This window comes from Sarcophilus harrisii, chromosome 2 (genome assembly GCF_902635505.1).
Source record: "Sarcophilus harrisii chromosome 2, mSarHar1.11, whole genome shotgun sequence".
Taxonomy (NCBI): Eukaryota; Metazoa; Chordata; class Mammalia; order Dasyuromorphia; family Dasyuridae; genus Sarcophilus; species Sarcophilus harrisii.
This window is the reverse complement of record NC_045427.1, coordinates 9,028,437-9,046,877: the sequence shown is the minus strand read 5'-3', so window position 1 is coordinate 9,046,877 and position 18,441 is coordinate 9,028,437. Positions and strand designations below refer to the sequence as shown.

At 46.4% G+C, this 18,441-nt stretch overlaps 1 protein-coding gene across 1 annotated transcript in view; it reads right to left on the bottom strand.

The window, feature by feature from the left end:
• SLC4A5 (solute carrier family 4 member 5) overlaps positions 1–18,441 on the bottom strand; it is a 98,240-nt gene that overhangs the window by 15,259 nt on the left and 64,540 nt on the right. The window contains exons 6-14 of the mRNA XM_031949192.1: positions 17,466–17,621; positions 14,889–14,987; positions 11,210–11,265; positions 7,608–7,765; positions 6,828–6,915; positions 3,768–3,922; positions 3,477–3,638; positions 1,531–1,705; positions 11–144 (exon numbers count right to left, since the gene is read on the bottom strand). Coding sequence (XP_031805052.1) covers positions 11–144; positions 1,531–1,705; positions 3,477–3,638; positions 3,768–3,922; positions 6,828–6,915; positions 7,608–7,765; positions 11,210–11,265; positions 14,889–14,987; positions 17,466–17,621 — 1,183 coding nt within the window. The remainder of the gene's footprint in view (positions 1–10; positions 145–1,530; positions 1,706–3,476; positions 3,639–3,767; positions 3,923–6,827; positions 6,916–7,607; positions 7,766–11,209; positions 11,266–14,888; positions 14,988–17,465; positions 17,622–18,441) is intronic.

Here is an 18,441-nt window from a genome sequence, read left to right as displayed (position 1 = left end):
TGGTACCTACTTGCTGAAGTCGAACAGGAGCTTTTCAAAGATCAGAATGGGCCCAGTGCTGCTGAGAATGATGAGGGGTTGTCCAGCGAAGAAACAAAACAAGGAGCCGGCCATTGCGGTGCCCAGGAAGCTCTCTATCACTCCCTGGGGAGGGTAGACAAGGGGGAGGTCAGTGAGCCCCAGCCCATGGTGTCTATTACAAGCACGGTTTCTCTTTGCTTTCCCCTCTTCTTGCAGTGCCCCAAGTTCTAGTTCCCTCTTAATCCCCAACATTCATTCTTCTAGCCATGTTTCTTCCTGTCCCTCCAACCTCATTACCCAGGGCCTCCTGGTTCTGGAATGAACAACCCTCCCTAAAGCCGCTGGAAATGTTACAAACCAAAGCTTGATTTATCATTTGGGTCATTGTCTGGACTCAAGAGAGGGAAGAAATGTTAACTATGCAAATTAAACTTCAAAGTGGAGCATCTTGTTTGCAATTTTTTGGGGGAGAGGGGAATCTCATTGTTCTTTTTCCCATAGTCCTCTCCACCTAAGGTCTTCTAAACCTGGAACATCCCTCAGGAGGGTGCAGCCCTTCTTCCATTGGTATCTCAACATTAAATTTTTTACCATTTTATGTTTTTCATGCTTTCCCCCCCCCCTTTTTTTTTTGGAAGGACCCTGGATGATCTTCATTCCCTTCTTGGTCTTGTTTCTGATTCTGGAATCCAAATCATGCTCCCACCCTGGGTCCCTCCCTTGCCCCAATTCCTTTGGAATTGTTTTCTCCGGTTAAAATATAAGCTCCTAGAGAGTTTTTCCTATCTGTGTCTGGACATAGGAAGCAACAAATGCTTATTTCCTTCCTTCCCTACTTAATTTCCTCTTACTTAACTTACATACTCGCCTCACCTCACCTGGAACATCTCCCCCCCTCCTTCAGTCCCAATCTTGGCCAGAAAACCCCATCCTGTCCCTGGACTTTTTACCAAAACACCTTCTAGTCTGATCACCAGCCAGAGAGGGAGAGAGAGATGGCAGCACTGTTTTGGGGGCAAAAGCTTTGACGTTTTCACTCCTTAGGGTGTCTGTAAGTGAGCCAAGCTTTTCTCCAGGACCTCACTTACAGCCGCAAATTTGTGGTTCAAAATTCTGACTCACAAATTCTAGATTAGCTTAGAACATAGAATTCTAAGGGAGATCCGGGCTGAGATTAAGCAGCGACCTGTCAGATTGAACATTCCCTGAGAAAAGTGACCACATTGGACCTCCTTAGTTTTCTTTCAAAGCCGTTCTATGGGCAGGTAACATCTCTGTAACTAAGGTGATTTAGGTTCAGTCATTTGGACAAAGTCTTCTAATTGTGATTAAAAACGGCAGCTTCACAGCTGTGTTCTGTCTCTACTAAAATATCGACTGGATGGTTTGGAGCATGTGGCTGAGAAACCCACAGTCTCTCCCGGTATTCCTTCCTCAGCTCAGTGGAGGACACACCTGCAGATACACCTGCAGCATCACAGCTGCTCCTGCCAGCTCCGCCATGCCTACCTGGTAATTGTCCGTGGCATCCCCCAGGAGCCCACCAAAGGTGATGGCGTTGGTGATGCAGCCGAGGTAGATGAAGAGGATGGCGGAAATGGACTGGATGTGGAATCCTTCGTAGAAGTCGCTTGGGAACCAGGGCAGCTTCCTCTTAATATCCAGGCACAGGCCCCCAAAAAACCTGCTCAACACAGAAGGGTGACATCTTTGTAGTCGGGGAAGAGGGGACGGGCCCGGAATGTAAGGCTAGAGGGGGAGAAGAAGCTCCTTGAGGGAAAGGGGTTATGGTCGGCTTTCTCTTCCACTCCATGGCGCCCGATCTTAATGAAGGGCATCACCAATCGGTTTGTGTACATGAAGGCATAATCAAACCTCACCCATGGAGATCCTTACTCAATACTTGCTGAAATGAATTGGATTGGAGACCAGCTGGTTAGCTGCTCAGCAGCAGTTATTCAGCACCTGCTAAGTGCCAGGTATGTTACCTTTGGTATCCCATTTGGTCCTCAGAGCAATCCTGAGAGGTGGGGGCTGTTATCATCCCTATTTAAGAGACTTGCCCAAATTACCCATCTAATAAGTGTCTCAATCTTCATGACTCTAGAAGCAGCACTTTCTCTACTGTGCTACCAGCTGCCTCAATAAGTAAGAAAATGAACATTGAGAACTGAATACTATCTCCCTCCCCAGCTGGAATCAGAGCCCGGGGGATGGGACAAAGGAAGGAAACACTAGAATCGGGATGGATGGTAGATGAAGAAAAGGCAGTTTAATTTAATTCAGGGCATTTGGCGCGTTAGGTGAGTTTTTATTGGGGCTGCAACTTTGAGGTCAATGGCATCCAGTGTGTGAGGGGACTGGATTCCCTCATTCCAAGGCTCAAGGATTGAGGGTCTGAGAGACACCGTATTCTCATGGTCATGGTGGTTGATGAAGGCTTGTCTTGCTTAAGGAAACAGGAATATGCAAATTCTGGGCAAACGTATTCTGGGACTATTTAGCCATGGCCAAGGGGTGAAGGCGATGGGCTAGAAATCCACTGGGCCTCCTTGCACAGAGCAGAGCTCTGGCTTATTCTGGAATGGTTATCAGTATTACAAAAAGCTTTCTCAATATCTCTTAGACTTCTCAAGGGCAGTGACTGGGTTTTCTGAAATACAGTGATTCATAGTTAGAAAGGACTTCGAGACCATCCTGTTGCCTCCATATTGGATGGGACAGGAATGCTCTTTGCTATATTCCAGGTCAAATGGTTCCAGGCCAAATTCTGCTTGAAAACCTCCAGTATTGGGGCAAAAAATTTTTAAAGGCAGCCTGTCCCCTTTTGGATAGCTCAAATGATCAAGTTTTTCTTTCTATCTACCCTCAGTCTATATTTCTGAAATTTTTCATCAAAGTACCATGTTTTGCTTCCTGGGGCCAAGCAGGACATGTGCAATTTCTCTTCCATATGAAAAAATTTCAGAATGTTTTAATACAGCTAATGGTCCTAAGCACTGAGCACAAAAGAGATACTAATCATCTATTGATTTAATAATTCCATTTAGTGCTGTGAAAACACATTCATGGACCTAGAGAGTCTCATTACTTAAGAGTTGGAGGGATTCTGGGCTCATCTAGTTTTGTTGCTTCATTTTACAGAGAAGGAAACTAATGGACCCACAGATAGCAAATATCACAGGGAAGATTTGAACCCAGATTCTCTTTCTACAGATCCAGAGAGTGTCTGTCCCAATAACTGTTTGGTCAAGTGTCAGTAGTGTAAGTGTAAGGTTGCCATAGTATCAGTAGTATAAGCATAAGGTTGCCATAGGAAGTGTCAGTAGTGTAAGTGTAAGGTTGCCATAGGAAGTGAATCCAACCTCAGAGGGTTTGGGAGGTTGGTGATGGGGACAGGGCCAGTGCCCATGAGCAGGAGGATGGAATAAGGAGAAAGAAGAGGATGACTGTACCTTCCGGTCCAGATGAGCTCCTCTCCAATTTCATGCACTTCGGGCATCTCTCCATCCTCACCGCCACCGTCTGCCCCGCCGCCTCCTCCTGCCCCGGCCCCAGCTCCACCTGCCACGGATCCATTCATCTGCCCCAGCTCATTCAGAGAAAACACAGACTTCCTGTGAAGAGGAGGTAGGTGAGGAAGGCCACCATCGCTCACCCTTGGCCCCACAGTCTGTCTGGGCGTCCCTGCCTGGGATCGCGTTCCTGCCCGGGATCCCGGCCCGGCCCCCAGGGTCCTCTCCTACCTCTTGTCAGCAGAGGGCACTTTCTTTGGGGGCTCGATCCGGATGTTTGGGTCCCACTCTCCTGGAGGAAGGACGATCACCTCATCGAGGAATTCATCAATCCCGGCGATCAGATCATCTCGGTTTCGAGCTTTGTAGGCCACGTCACTAAAAAGCTGAAGCCAAAAGTGGGAGGGGAAGAGACCACTGTGGACAGACTTTGAGACCTCTTGGGGACCAATGTGGGGTCCGGCTGCAGGTCATGGAAGCACAGCCCCTTGGGTTTAGATTCCCACCCTGTTCTCTGTTTTTTGAGGGAGGGTTCCATTCTCAATGGCCGAAATCTACTTTTCTCTTTATTGTTATTGGGGGTGGGGCAGGGATTGTACAAAGAATACTGGTTTAACAATCAGATCACAGTGCTAATTCAGCCTCAGCATCTATGTGTTCATGAGCCAATCCTTCTGGGTCTCTGTTTCCTTATCTGTAAGATGAAAAGGTTGGAGTAAGAGATCTAAGGTCCCATCAAGCACTAAAAATCCTGTTCCTGGGGAAGGGTTCCCATAGTTCCGTATTATCAGCTAATGGTCATTTGATCAGCAAAGACTCTTCCTATGCTCTGGGATAAATAGTCATGCTGATGCCCCCATGTTAAAGATGGAGAAACTGAGGCACGGAAAGTAGATTAGCAATGTGACTCTGTATCCGTGTTGGAGGCAGGATTCAATTCAACAAACATTTATCATAAGGCTACAATGTGCGAACTGTCTAGGGATACTGAGACAACTGATAAATAAATAGCTCTGCTCAAGGAGCATTACTTTCTGTTGGATGGAGATGGCGTCTACACTGACATGCTCATAAAGCATCAAAGGTGGGGGCAAGGCTTCTTGTAGGGAGGGGCATCTGAGTGGAGCCTTGAAGAAAGCGTTAGATTGTAATTAATAATCAATAAGCATTAATTAAGTGCCTGTTATGTACAGGCACTGTCCTCAGAGTCACTGCAGGCGCGTGGAACAGGCAGAAAAGCGGAGTCCAGGGGAGTGAGTCTGGCTGGACCACCGAGAACACCAAGAATAAGGCGACATGAGTCACAGTTCAGGCCGTGACTTAGCATCCTGCAGCCCAGTGGCTCCCTCGCTCTTGGTGGCTTCCCTCTGCACCCTGGAATCCCCTCTGACAGCCTGCTCTGAATGGCTCCTGGAGTGTCCCTCTTTCTCGCCCTCCCCGGCACCCGTCATTCCCTAGAGCTCCCCACCATCGGGAGCAGGGCCACCTCCCGATTCTCAGCCCTGGGGGAGGCTTCCCTCTGAGCACAGCCTACCCTCCCCCCCCCATTCTTAGTATTTATCACAAGCCCTGGCCACCCCCACCCCAGTCCCCATTCTCTCACTTCAGTGCTCCTACTCTGGTCTCACTTTGCTCTCCTTATAAATGTGAACTCACCTGTTTATTCATCCCACAACAAATATTAAGCACTTATGGTATACAAGACACTGCATTAAAGAGAAAACAAAGAATTCCTTCTCTCAGTCCATTGCTCCTACTCTGGTCTCGCTTTGCTCTCCTTACAAATGTGAGCTCACCTGTTTATTCATCCCACAAACAAATATTAAGCACTTATGGTATACAAGACACTGCATTAAAGAGAAAACAAAGAATTCCTTCTCATTAAGGACCTAAATCTACTGTTGTGACTGTAGTACATAGCACAGAGCTGGAAAAGACATTTGCTATTGTCACCATCTATAGCTGATGTGCAAGGGGACTCTGCCTGAACAAAAGCAGCCCCACCCTGTCGAGCAAAACCCTCAAGTTTGCATCAGAGGAATAGTGATCCACTCGTTGCTAGTTATTTGCCTTCTAAGGTTATCTAGGTGGCACAGTACCCAGAATACCAGGTTCAACAAGAATCATCTTCCTGAGTTCAAATGCAACCTCATACACTTACTAGCTATGTGTCCTGGTTAAGTCACTGCCGCTGTTTGCCTCAGTTTCCTCACTTGTAAAATGAGGTGGCGAAGGAAATGGCCACCACCCCAGTATCTTTGCCTAAAACCCCCAAATGGAGTCAGGGAGAGTTGGACATGACTGAAAAATGACTGAACAATAATACCTTCCAGCTCGATATATCACTTATAAACTTGGATATTTGCATATTATCTTTCTTATTAGAATGTCAGCTCCCTGAGATCACAAGCTGCCTTTGCCTTTCTTTGTATCTTCAGCACTTAACACAGTGCCTGGCACATGGGAAGCACTTCAGAAAGGTTATTGATCGCCTGAATCAACCTCCTCTTCATGAAGCTGACCAAATAATCTTCCTGACCATGTCACTCCTCTCCTCAAAAAGCTTCATTGGCTCTCCATGCCCCCAGGATCAGATAGGAACACTTAATGTGGGATTTGTGCCTTCCATGTTCCAGATAAACAAGACTCTTTTTATCCCATGCTCTTGCCTGGCTTTTCCCCTCTCGCTTCTGCCCATATACATTCTTCCCTTCCTCCAAGGAGCAGCTTAGATGCTGCTGCCTCTTTCACAAAGTCTGCTGTGATTTCTGGGGGAAGGTCCAAGGGATTAGAGTCTTGCTGGGATGTTTCCTCTTTATCTATCACTTTCAATTCCTATTTTTATCTTTTTATCATATGAAATATTATTTGAAATTATATTTATCTGTAGAGAAGCTCTCTCTTCCTTCCCTGCCATGTTGACATAAAGCAACTCGATGTCGGGCTTGGATCCCCAGTGCTGAGTGTCAGTCTTGCTTATGGAGCTCTGCTCTCCCTGTAGGCTTTGGGAGGAACCTGGATTTACCTTTGCTAAGTTCTATGACCAGTGGAGTGCACCAAACGCCTCCAGCTTTCTCCCCTCAGCTTTGCCTTCCCCCAACTCTTCAAACCACTGAAATTTCCTGGGAAAGCCTTGACAGATTATCACTGAAAATGGGTAGATATTTGAAAACTATTGATAGCCTTCAGGCCCTTCTCTTGTTACTAGCTCTGGCATCCTTCTCCTGCCTTTGGCTCTGGCCCAGAGTCCCTTTCCCCAGTTCTCCCTCCAGCCAGGGTTGGGCTACTTACATCATCGACCATGAGGGTAGCAATGGCCCGGCCGATTTCATTGTAGGACTTGGCTTTCCCGTGAGGGCCGAGGAGGATGAACAGGAATCTGGGAAGAGGATGAAGAAGGACAACAGCTCACATTACTGCGCTTTTCTATCCACAAAACACTTTTTTTTTATCAACACACTGATGAGGTAAAGGTGCCGGCCTTTTTATTCCCATTTTGTAGATTGGAAGAGGAAAAATAAGGAGGTAGTGGAGATGTTTTGAATACAAAGAAATGTCTTTTTTTCCCTCATATCTTATTATGCTTTAGCTGACTCTTTCTGACCCTTAAAATTTATGTGTGTTTAGCACTTTGGATTATAACGATATAGGGACCTCCCAGGGGAGGAAGCTCTCTCCACTAATGCAGGTTGGCATTTTTTCTGCAATCTAGTCTTAGAGAGGCACTGGGAGCATGTCAAAATGAAGAGCCTTGCCCAGAACCTCACAGCCAATCTATGTTTGAGATTGAACCCAGACCTTAGATCAGCTCTGCCTCCACTACATTATGGATATACTTAACGCTGCTTAGATTTTTTTTTTTCATCTTAAAAGACACTTGATTTCCACTTCATCTTTCCCTTTGACCCTCTGTGTCCCGGACCTGACTGACTAGCTTCCTTCAGGCTCTTCAGTATTCCTCCGTCAGGGTCTGATCTGAGATCCTGAGAGGACAGTGGCCGGCTGCACTTCCCAATGACCTGACTGAGTGGCTACCTCACCAATGGGGTGATTCCTTACATGATCACTCACCTAGTGGGAACGGGCACCTCGGTCACACCTCCCAGCATGGTGGACTGGATGAGACGGACAAAAGCGACAAACGGTTGGTCTAAGAAGTCGACCTCCCCCACCAATACATTGGAAGCTTCGGAGTCCTTGGGAATCTTCTTCATGAATTTGTTTTTCAGCTGTGTTGGGGAAGATAAGACAACAACATCCTACTTGCAACCAGGACACCTCACCTTAGACCTCACCGTTGGGACACAGGAACATTGAGCTGCCGCCTGACTCCTGAATCCTGCAATCTAACTCCCCTAACTGGCCTCTTGTCCTCTCCCTTTCCTTATTCCTTCTGTCCTATTGTCCCAGCTTGTGCCTTCACTGTGACTTCTGGCTGCTCTGCCATCTTGATTTTCCTGTCCAGCAGCTCCATCACCCTATTTAAAATTACTAGATTCTTTGCCCCTTTCCCAGGCAGTGATGGTGCAGCTCATGTGACCTTCCTTTGTGAAGCTCTCCTTCATTCCTCTTGGTGTTGTATGTAATCCTCCTCCTCCATTTTTCTAGCATTTACTTCTCTAGATAATGTTGTATCTCCTGAATAACCAATGCATTTACTGGGTATTCACTATGAGCCCACCACCAGTGGAGTGCTATGGATACAAAGAAAAGAAAACCAGAAGGTCCTTGCCTTTTGGGGACAAGAAAGAAGAAGACACCCTGGAGATTTCGGTTTTGTTTTCATCTTTGTTGTTCTAGCACCAAGCAAGGGATCATCATGAATTAGAGACTCTACTATTCCTTAAGTGGAGGAGCATGTTGGCTTCTGCTCAGTCTGGTCCCTTTGGCCAACTCATGGCTTTACTGAAAGAGTTGATGGGCCAGCTGCCTGGTTGGCATCAGAATCCATGCATCAACATGGGGAAGGGACGTTGGGGGGAAGCAGCTTGGGGGAAATCAGGATCAGTGCCAGGGCAGTCTCGGTGCCAAATAAACAAGGGCAGACATCAACAGGAGCCGCCCAACATTCAGCTTTGCTAAAATTTTCTGTGGTGAGCGTATCTGGCCAATTTAGGTTCAGTGAGTGGCATTTCAGGTGTCAGTTCTTCTTATAGCAAGCTCTGACAGCAGCCTCCTTGCTGTTACTTGCATAAGATTCATCATCTTCTGACTATGGGATTTTCATCATCTGGCACATGCCTCCCGGGGGAGGAACCTCTCTCTACTAATACATGTTGGCACTTTCTCTCCCTCCCTATTTCTGCCTTCTGCCTTCTTTCAAGTTCTGGACAAATCACCTATTTTTTTAATAGTTGTCTGGAAACTGAGAGGTTGAATGATTTGCTTAGGGTTCTAGATAGCTAGCAACTCACTTCACTTCTGCCTGCCTCAGTTTCCTTATCTGTAAAAGGAGGATTAGATTAGACTTCCAAACTTCTTCCAAGTCTAAATCTATGGTTCTGAAGCAGTTTCTCCTAATGCCCCTACTAGAAAATGCTTCCTGAGTCCTGCTTGTTGTACGTACTTGCAAGCTGATAATTTCATTTCAAAGAATCAGTGTTTTAGAGTTAAAAGGCATCTGGTCCAATCCATTCTCAAAAGGAATCCCCACCAAAACACACCCACCAAGTAGCTCTCCAGCCTCTGCTCAAAGACTTTGAAGGAGGGGGTTCTCCCGCCTCTGGAGGTGACATATTCCCTTTTGCATGGCTCTACTCCTCAGGATTTTCCCCCTAATGTTAAATATAAATCTGCATCTCTGGAAAGTGGTATTTAGCCGTATCCCAATTTCAGGCTTTTCTTTGATTCACTCCTGCATCCCTCCCCAGAGTACCAAGGTCTCAGGCTTTCTCCTCTAACAAATGCTATGTTGCTGCTAGTTCCCCTTGTGACCACCAGGGGGTGCTGAGAAACCTAACTCAAGCATCCCAGTGGCTAGACTTGGTCCAGGGCTTGGAAGGACAGAGAGCATCTTTGCTTCTCTAGCTCTGTTCTCCCCTCTCCTCTCCTGCTCAAGGACTTGATGCCCCCTACTGCTTTCAGACTGAGTTTCCCATGTTCTTTCTTGCCTCAAGGCACGGCCGTATCTTTCCCTCAGGAGCTCCAGCACCTGGGAAATGAAATGTCTTCCCATTCCCTCCTCTCTCTCCCAAGGATGGGCTGGTCGTGTGGCTTAGTGGGAAGCCACTCCTCAAAATCTGAAATTTCGGCTCCGGCCATGGCTGAAAGAACTCTGTGGGTCCCACCAGCATTTCATCCTCCCTCGGGAAAAGGGGCATCTGGGAGGGATCTCGGAAGGATCTGACCTGATGTTCTATTACTGGACTGGACCAGAATCCTAGGACTGAGACCCAGCTGGGACCTTGCTGATCAGAAGTCTAGCCTCCTTACCTTATAGAGAAAGACACTGAAGATGGGAAGTGACTTGCTGCCAGGAGCAAAGGGGGGATGGATCCCAAATCCAGGGTTCCTTCCCTACTGCCAGTCATCCCCCATCCCGGAGAGCTCCTTCTTCTCTGCTCTATCTCCTTGTAATTAAATTCCCTGATTAAATCTGACTTTCTGAAATCTCTGATTATTCTTCCCCTCCCCTTATTATGCTAAATGCTTAAATACTCCAATGGAATTGGAATCTCAAGGTTTCAGATATTCCCTTCAGGGATATAGATTTCAACCAATCTGTGTGGATGCATCCTGTGGGTTCTACATCCTAACTCTGTTCCAATCCCACCTTGTACAGGAGGCCCCGGCAGCTGAAGCTGGCCCCTCTCAGGTTGCTTTTTATTGTCAGTTACTCACCTATTTTGCCTTTCCTTGTATTTTTCTTTCTTTCTTTCTTTCTGCTTATTATTTGGATTATTTTTTATGATAACTTTTTATTGCCAGAACCCATGCCAGGGTAATTTTTTACAACATTATCCCTTGCACTCACTTCTGTTCGGACTTTTCCCCTCCCTCTCTTCATCCCCTCCCCCAGATGGCAAGCAGACCTATACATGTTAAGTATGTCACAGTATATCCTAGATACAATATATGTGTGCAGAACCAAACTGTTCTTTTGTTGCACATTTCCTTTTATTTCTTGTATATTTTGAGAAAACTGCCTAAATAATCGCTTGTTGACTGATTGATCAAACCAAATTGGCCAATCTCTAGCCTGTAGATGTACCATCTTCATCCTGTATATCTTTCTCAAACTTTCTCTGTCTCTCTCTGTCTCTCCCCTCTCTGTCACTTTCTGTCTCTCTGCTTTGTCTGTCTTTGTTTATTCCTCTCTTCCTCTCCCTCTCTGTCTCTGTTTCTCTCTCTGTTTCTCTGTCTCTGTCTGCCTGTCTCTGTCTCTCTGTCTCTGTGTCTGGCTGTCTCTCTTCTCCCCCCTTTGCCTCTCTGTGTCTCCTTCCCTCCCCCTCTCTCTATTCACATACATATGTATACACACAATCATATATTTTGTGGTGACTCATGTGTCCTGGACAGAACATGAGTACTTTGAGTGGGAGCTATCCCATGGGTCTGCATTCCCAGGCCTAGTACAGGACCTGAGACATGTTTCCTCAGTTTCCTTAGCCGCTCCTCTCTCAGCCCCGGGGGCTTTCCCAGCCCCCTCTCAGTTCCGAGGCTTTGCAACGCACCTGATTTGGGTTGGGGGTGCCCGAAATATCATTCATGCTCCGGCTCTGGGCGTGACCTGAAAGAGAAGAAAATCAGCACTTCTGTAGGCAAGGGAGTTCCTCTAGTCTTGGGGTCCCACCGGGCTTTGGTCAGAGGAGGGACATCCCTCCCATCACCAAACAATGCTTGCAGCCGGTCCCTTTTGCTCCTTCTAGGAACGGGAGTGGGGACCAGAGTGAATATCGTGGATTAGCGATCAAGGTCCTCTCAGCCTAGCAAGGTCAGGAGCAGTGGGCTAGCCCATTTGTGGACTCAAGCCAATGCTGCACTCACTTAGGAGATGGAGCTCATAGGATGGCTTAGAATGTCAGAGGAAGACTCCTTAGGAGACAGAACATGGACCGGAAGAGATGGGAGGGACCTCAGACTATAGAAAACAGAACGGGAGAGCTGGGACGGCAATTAGCACATAGAACCCAGGATGTTGGAATTGGGGGGAACCACATAGAACACTAGAGCCCTTACAACCTAGAATACAGAATGATAGCACGCAGAACAGCCAAGTTGGAAGGAAACTTAGACTCTTGGAACCTTGGATGATCAGCATTGGAAAAGACCATCGCTCGTAGGGGCAGCGGGATGGCGTCACACTGAATAGGGCTCTGAATCTGAAGTCAGGGAGACTCACCTTCCTGACTTCAAATCTGGCTTCAGATACTCCTAGCTGCATGAGCCTGGACAAGTCACTTAAATCTGTTTGCCTCAGTTTCCTTATCTGTACAATGTGCTAGAGAGGAAATGACCGATGCCTCCAGTACCTTTGCCAAGAAATCCCCTCAATGGGGTCATGAAGAATGGGGCGTGAGTGAAAATGACTGAACAACAACTTTCTGACAGTGAAGCGGGCTGATTTTTAAAAATGGCTAGTTCAATTTGGGTTGTTTCAATGCCCATCTCTCTAGCATCCCACCCTCCTGTGCTGCAGGCCTATGGTTTCCATGAGCAAGTTTAGGGACCACTAACTATCCTGGAGCCTGAGCCGGGGATGCCTCCCGTAACCTTCCTGACTCTTACCAACTCCCAGGCTCAGCCGAAGCCCAGGGGCCCCCACCTAAGCCAGTAACCCCGAGCTCCTGCTGGTGAAAAAGTCCATGTTTTCCCCACCTTTGGCCTCAGCCGGCTTCCTGTTTTGTCTTTTGCCCCGTCCAAAATATTTTCAGAACCATCTGTGATTATTCCTCTCTTTTAGGGTCTTTTCTAGGAGGAGCCAGAGCTGGAGCCCAAATCTTTCCTGCTCCCCTCTCAATTTCAGGGACAATCAGCACAAAAGTATCAGATGATTTTGCTTGGCCCCGGCAGGCAGCACCAGGAACTTCTTGGGGGGCGGGGGGGGGGCGGAAGGGAGGGCAGTTTCGGCTGGAAGTCAAGAAAACTCCCTCCACTGAGAACTGCCCCGGAACGACCCGGGCTGCCTGAGAAGGGATGAGCTCCCCCTCCTTGGAGGTCTTCCTCCAGAGACCGGCCGGCCACTTTTCTTGGGGCACGTTACAGGGAGGCATCTTGCTGGGTGGGCTGTGCAGTGGTTACTGGGACCCTTCCCAATAGAAACTTTCTGAAATGCCGTTAATGTGGCCACGGCCCCCCAAAAGGGAGTTAAGGCAATGAAAAACATGTCCTGGGGGTTCTGGCCCTAAACCTGCTGTGAGCCCAGCCAGTAATTTGGGTCAGCCCATTTATTTTCTTTCCCCCAGAATTGCATGGATTCCTTTTCCTGAACTTGTGAGAGTTCTCTTTGGCAGCGGGAAGGCCGGGCTCCATGAACCACCTTTTTCTGGCAGAGGAGATGGCCTAAGTCACGGGGGTACTTCTGCAAAGGCCTTTCCCCTCATTTGATTGTTCTAATCAGAGCAGCCATTTACTGAAGATTGATGCCATTCCCCCTGGGAGCTGAGAGACCCGGGTCTGCAGCTCAGCCCTAAGGATGGAGGGCCTTGCCCATGTCTAGGGTTCAAGAAATGCTTGGTTGATTGATTAATTCATGTTATTTGGGCACTTTCCCATCCCATTCTGCTTTGGAACATGGCACTCTGCGTTTGTCTCATTTTTGTTCCCAAATTGAGGGTAAAGACTATATTTCTTGTTCTTGTTCTTGTTCTTGTTCTTCCTTCTTCTTTTTTGTCTTCCTCCTTCTTTTTCTTTTTCTTCTTCTTCTTTTTCTTGTTCCTGTTCTTCTTCCTTCTTTTTCTTTTTCTTCTTCTTCGTCTTCCTTCTTCTTCTTCTTCTTCTTCTTCTTCTTCTTCTTCTTCTTTTTCTTGTTCTTCCTTTTTTTTCCCCTGAGGCAATTGGAGTTAAGTGATTTGCCCAGGGTCACACAGCTAGGAAGTGCTAAGTGTCTGAGACCAGATTTGAACTCACATCCTTCTGACTTCAGAAGACTGTTTCTTGATTGACTGACTGACTGACATTTGGATGGACTCCAGTCCAGTCCATGTCCAGTCTGGAGCCTTGGAAATGATATGTGCTTAGAACTTTCATCTCTCCCTTTGTCAGTCTATCCTGCATAAAATTCTAAAGAATCCTGTGCCTTCTTCAGTGACTCTCTATTGGTCCTTGGGTTTAATATAAATTTATTTTCTTTCCTTTTATCTTTCTTTTTTTTTTTTTTTGAGGTCATCTTACCCAGGGTCACATAGCTAGTAAGTGTCTGAATCTGGATTTGAACTCAGATCCTTCTGATTCCAGAGCCAGTGATATTCCAGGGTATCCACTGGATTATGTCTAACTCCATGGAATTGCAAGCTTCCACACTCTTTCAAACATAGTTCTCCAGAGGTGGAACTCTGGTCTGGGGAGCTACAGCCCGGGCTGAGCCCTCAAGATGCGCTCATCGTTTTTCTCTTAGAAGCAAAGATGAAAGACACACCCCTTGCTCCTCCCTCCTTATTCTTTGATTCTCCCCAGATCCAGGCAGACCATCCCTTAGGCTCTCCCATGGGTCACTTCCTTCTGGGCCAATCCAACCTGCTAAAAAGGCCTGGAAAAGGCTTCTCACCCCAGAGCTTCCCTCACTCATCAGTCTGGGGCTGATCCTTTGGATAGTAGCTCAAAGGGACAACTAAGGAAAGCCAGAGCCTGACCCCTAGCAGGGGAGGGAGGGAGGGAGGGAGCACATTCAGGTGTCTCAGTTCTGCTGTTTCATGCAGTTTTTGAGTAAATGTTGTCATGAAACACTCAACAGTGACATGTGTAATGACATCACAGACCAACTCTTAGTGAAAAGGGAATGATAGAGAGCATTCGGTATAGCCTGTACTTGTCCAGAAAGCCCTGCTACCATCCCCCCAACTCTCCTAGAGGAACTCCAGTGGGTACCTCCTGAAGAAATCCATTCCTTGTTCAGATAGCTCCAATTGGCAGCAAGCTTTTCTTTACCCCCAGCTAAGTCGTGTCTCCTTGCTGATGAGCAGCCCTGTCCTGCTTTGTAGGGTCAAATAAAGCAAACCTGCTCCCTTTGAGCCCAAGGCTTGGGTCAGGATGCCCTCAAGTAGCAGTTGTGGCCCAGGGGCTGCCTCGCTTTGGGCACTACTTCTATTTCCTCTGATGCTCCTGGGGATGCTGGGTAATGCTGCCGTGACACCCCTTAGACACCGAAGCTGGCACTGACACAGAGTGGCTGGCCAAGGCCAGAGAGGCACTTACGCAGTCGGCCGTAGTTGGCGTTCTGTCTGGTGCGCAGGTCCTCGGTGGAGTGGTGCAGGTTGGGGCCAGCTGCAGCAGGGCTCCGGGCCGGGCTCCGGTCTGCAAGAGGGATAAGAAGCCTGAGTGAGGAGGGACTGATGGGACCCTGCTTAGCTGAGTCATCTGTGTTGGCCAAAGGACACGTTTTTGCACTCTTTGTAAAAGGGAGACTGGTGATGAACACTGATGGATTGTAGGGGAAACTTTTACCCTACTCCAGTGGTATGGGCATAATCGTCCGGATCTTGGATCAGGAAGGCTCACATCAAATACATAATTTAAAAGATTTCCTTCCTTCCCTGCTTCCCTCCCTCCTTCCTTCCTTCCTTCCCTCCTTCCTTCCTTCTTCCCTCCTTCCTTCCTTCCCTCCTTCCTTCATTCCCTCCTTCCTTCCTTCCCTCCTTCCTTCGTTCCCTCCTTCGTTCCTTCGTTCGTTCGTTCGTTCGTTCCTTCCTTCCTTCCTTCTTTCCTTCCTTCCTTCTTTCCCTCTTTTCTTTGTATCTTCCTTAATAATAATAATTATCATAATTCTCAGTCACAACAACTGATAGGCTAATGGGATCATAGATTCAGGGCTGGAAGGGACCTTAAAGACCATTATATCCAACCTCCCAGTTTTATAGCTGAAAAGCCTGAGGTATGGGAAAGTTAAGTGACTTATCTCAGATCTCAAAGCTACTAAATGTCTGAGTCAAGATTTGAACCCAGGTCCTCCTACTCCAAGCCCAGTGATCTCCTCACTGTAGGTTTAAAAATTCTCCTAAGAGCCTAGGCAGAGACTAGTTCTAATCTCATTACTCTATGCTGAAAAGTAATATGTTTTCTTAAAAAGTATTCTTCATTTCAAGCATTTCCCTGATTCAAACTGACCTTTCTATGCCTCATTTATTCATATGAATGAGCTTTTGCCATCATACATTTTCTTTTTAAAATTAAAAAAAATATTTCATAAAATATTTTCCAATTACATGTAAGAAACTTTTAAATATTAATTTTTAAAAACTTGTGCTCCATATACCCAAGGGGCTATTAAAATTTGCATACCCTTTGATCCATCAGTCTCACCACTGGATCTATGTCCCAAGGAGATCATAAAAAAGGGGAAAAGTACATATATGCAAAAATGTTCATGGCAGCCCTTTTTGTAGGGGCAAGAAACTGGAAACTGAATGGATGGCCATCAGTTGAGGAATGATTGAATTAGTTATGGTGTCTGAATGTAATGGAATATTATTGTTCTATAAGAAACAATGAGCAGGTTAATTTGAGAAAAGCCTGGAAAGACTCGTGTGGACTGAATGCCAAGTGAAGTGAGCAGAATCAGGAGAACACTTTACATAATAAGAGCAAAACTGTATGATGATAAACTATCACAGATTTAGTTCTTCTCAGCAATGCAGCGATCCAAGGGATAGAAAATGCTATCTGCATCCAGAGAGAGAACTATGGAGACTAAATGTGGATTGAATGTAGATTGTACCTAGTATTTTCAACTCTTTGTTTATTTGTTTGCTTTTTCTTTCTTGTGTTTTTTCCCTTTTGGTCTGATTTTTCTTGCACAGCATGAGAAATATAGAAATATGTTTAAAAGTACTGTACACATATAACCTATATCAGATTGTTTACTGTCTTAGGGAGGAGGAGGTAAGGGAAGGAGGGAAAAAATTTGGAAAATAAAATCTTACAAAAATAAACATGGAAAACTATTTTTATGTGTATTGGGAAAAAATAAAATGCTGTTGAGAAAAAAATAAAATAAAGTTTGGAAAGTGCAAAAAAAAATTGAGCTCCAAATTATTGCTTCCATCCTTTGAGAAGGCAAACAATATAATACTGATTCTCCACCAGCAGGGATTTTCATTTTGTGGCTTTCCTCACAGGAACTCCATGCAGATGGCAGGTAAGAAAGGGCAAACATAGATGACATTACTCAGATGTGATGCTTTGCTCCCTCTCTGTCTTACCTGGGAAGGTAGAAGGGGCAATCGCTGCCATTGTTTGGTTATCCCTTTGGTCATGGACTATCTGAGGGTCTCTGTCCAGGAGTTCAGCTCCAACTGGGGTGGCTGAGTGGGAATAAAGTGACTGAGGAGTGCCTGATGGGAAAGCCTGAAGCCATACTCCAGGGAAGAGGGAAAGTGGAAGAGTGTATTTGGAAATGTGAGGACCCTATATGGAGCAGGGCTGGGACGGGGTGAAGAAGGACAGGCTTAACTTGAACATTTCCTGGTCTCCACTGACCCAGTATCCCATAGACCTTTTTGCTCCTTTTTATAAGCTTTGTTCTTCCCATCACTCATCAGTCCTTCTTTCCCTACTCAGACTGCTAACTATTCTTGTAAATTAAGAGGGAGCACTCAAGCTTTGCCAGATCTCTGGAAGGTGTCCTGGGTGGGAGGAAGGCCTGGTTCCTTGTATTCTCTGGACCGTACTCTAGAGACTGTCCATGGTGGCCACGAGAGACATTAAAGGTGGAATTCCCCTTAAGTCAGGGTTGACCTTGGCTATCTCCCCTTGATTCTTAAGAGTCCAACTTACTGGAGGTGGACGAGACCGATTTTCCGATGTCTGCCAGTGAGCGGTGAATAGGTTTCTTGGTCTGGTGCCGATGTTTTCTCAAGAGGACATAGGAGACTCTCTCTCTCAGCTCTGGCTTCAGAAGTCCATCTTCTATTTGCTTCTCAACAACATCATCTGACAGAGAAATAAACACCCCCACCCCAGGTCATTGTCTGATTGGAGGAGGTAAAGGGCCCATGACTCCCTCCCCGTGCCCCAAGAAATCTTGGAGAGAGTATCATGGGGTGGATGGAGAAAGAAGAATGGAAATCGGTCTAATTCTGACACTTGTCTCCACGTCCCTCAATCTCCCGTGAATCAGTCATTATGTAGTGATCTAAGGGAGAGGGCAGGGCAGAGCCCCAAGATCTGGGTTCAAAACCTGGCTCTGCTACTTGGAATCTTGGCCAAAGCACTCCCAAATATAGACCTAGTTTCAAGAGGAGTTTGGACTAAATGATTTTAAAATGATTCCCTACTCTTCATTCAAGTCTTGGTTCCAGTATTATTACCTTCATGGTCATAAGCAAAAGACCTCTCTGAGGTTTTGTAGTCAGTCAAGAAGCATTTATTAAATGCCTACTGTATGCTAAGCACTCAGGACATAAAAAAATGACAGACTTTTATGAGGGAGACAACATGCAAGCAATTATGCACTAAACCAAGTAGAGCTGAGCTCACTTAGAAAAAGCACCCAGGGGAAGGCTCTTTATCATTAATTTCAATGGAGAAAGGCTTCTTGAAGAAGGTGGGAAATGGCTGAGACTTGAGAGAGACTAGGGAGCTAGAGGGCAAATTTGAGGAGGGAGAGATAGCCTGGGGAAATACCCAGAGTTGGGAATGAGTATCTGGTTTGAGGAAGAGCAAGGAAGTCAGTCATAGACTGGAGAGGATGTGGGAAGGTATAAGGTGCAAGAGAACTGGGAAGATAGGAAAAAGTCGGGTTATGGTAGGA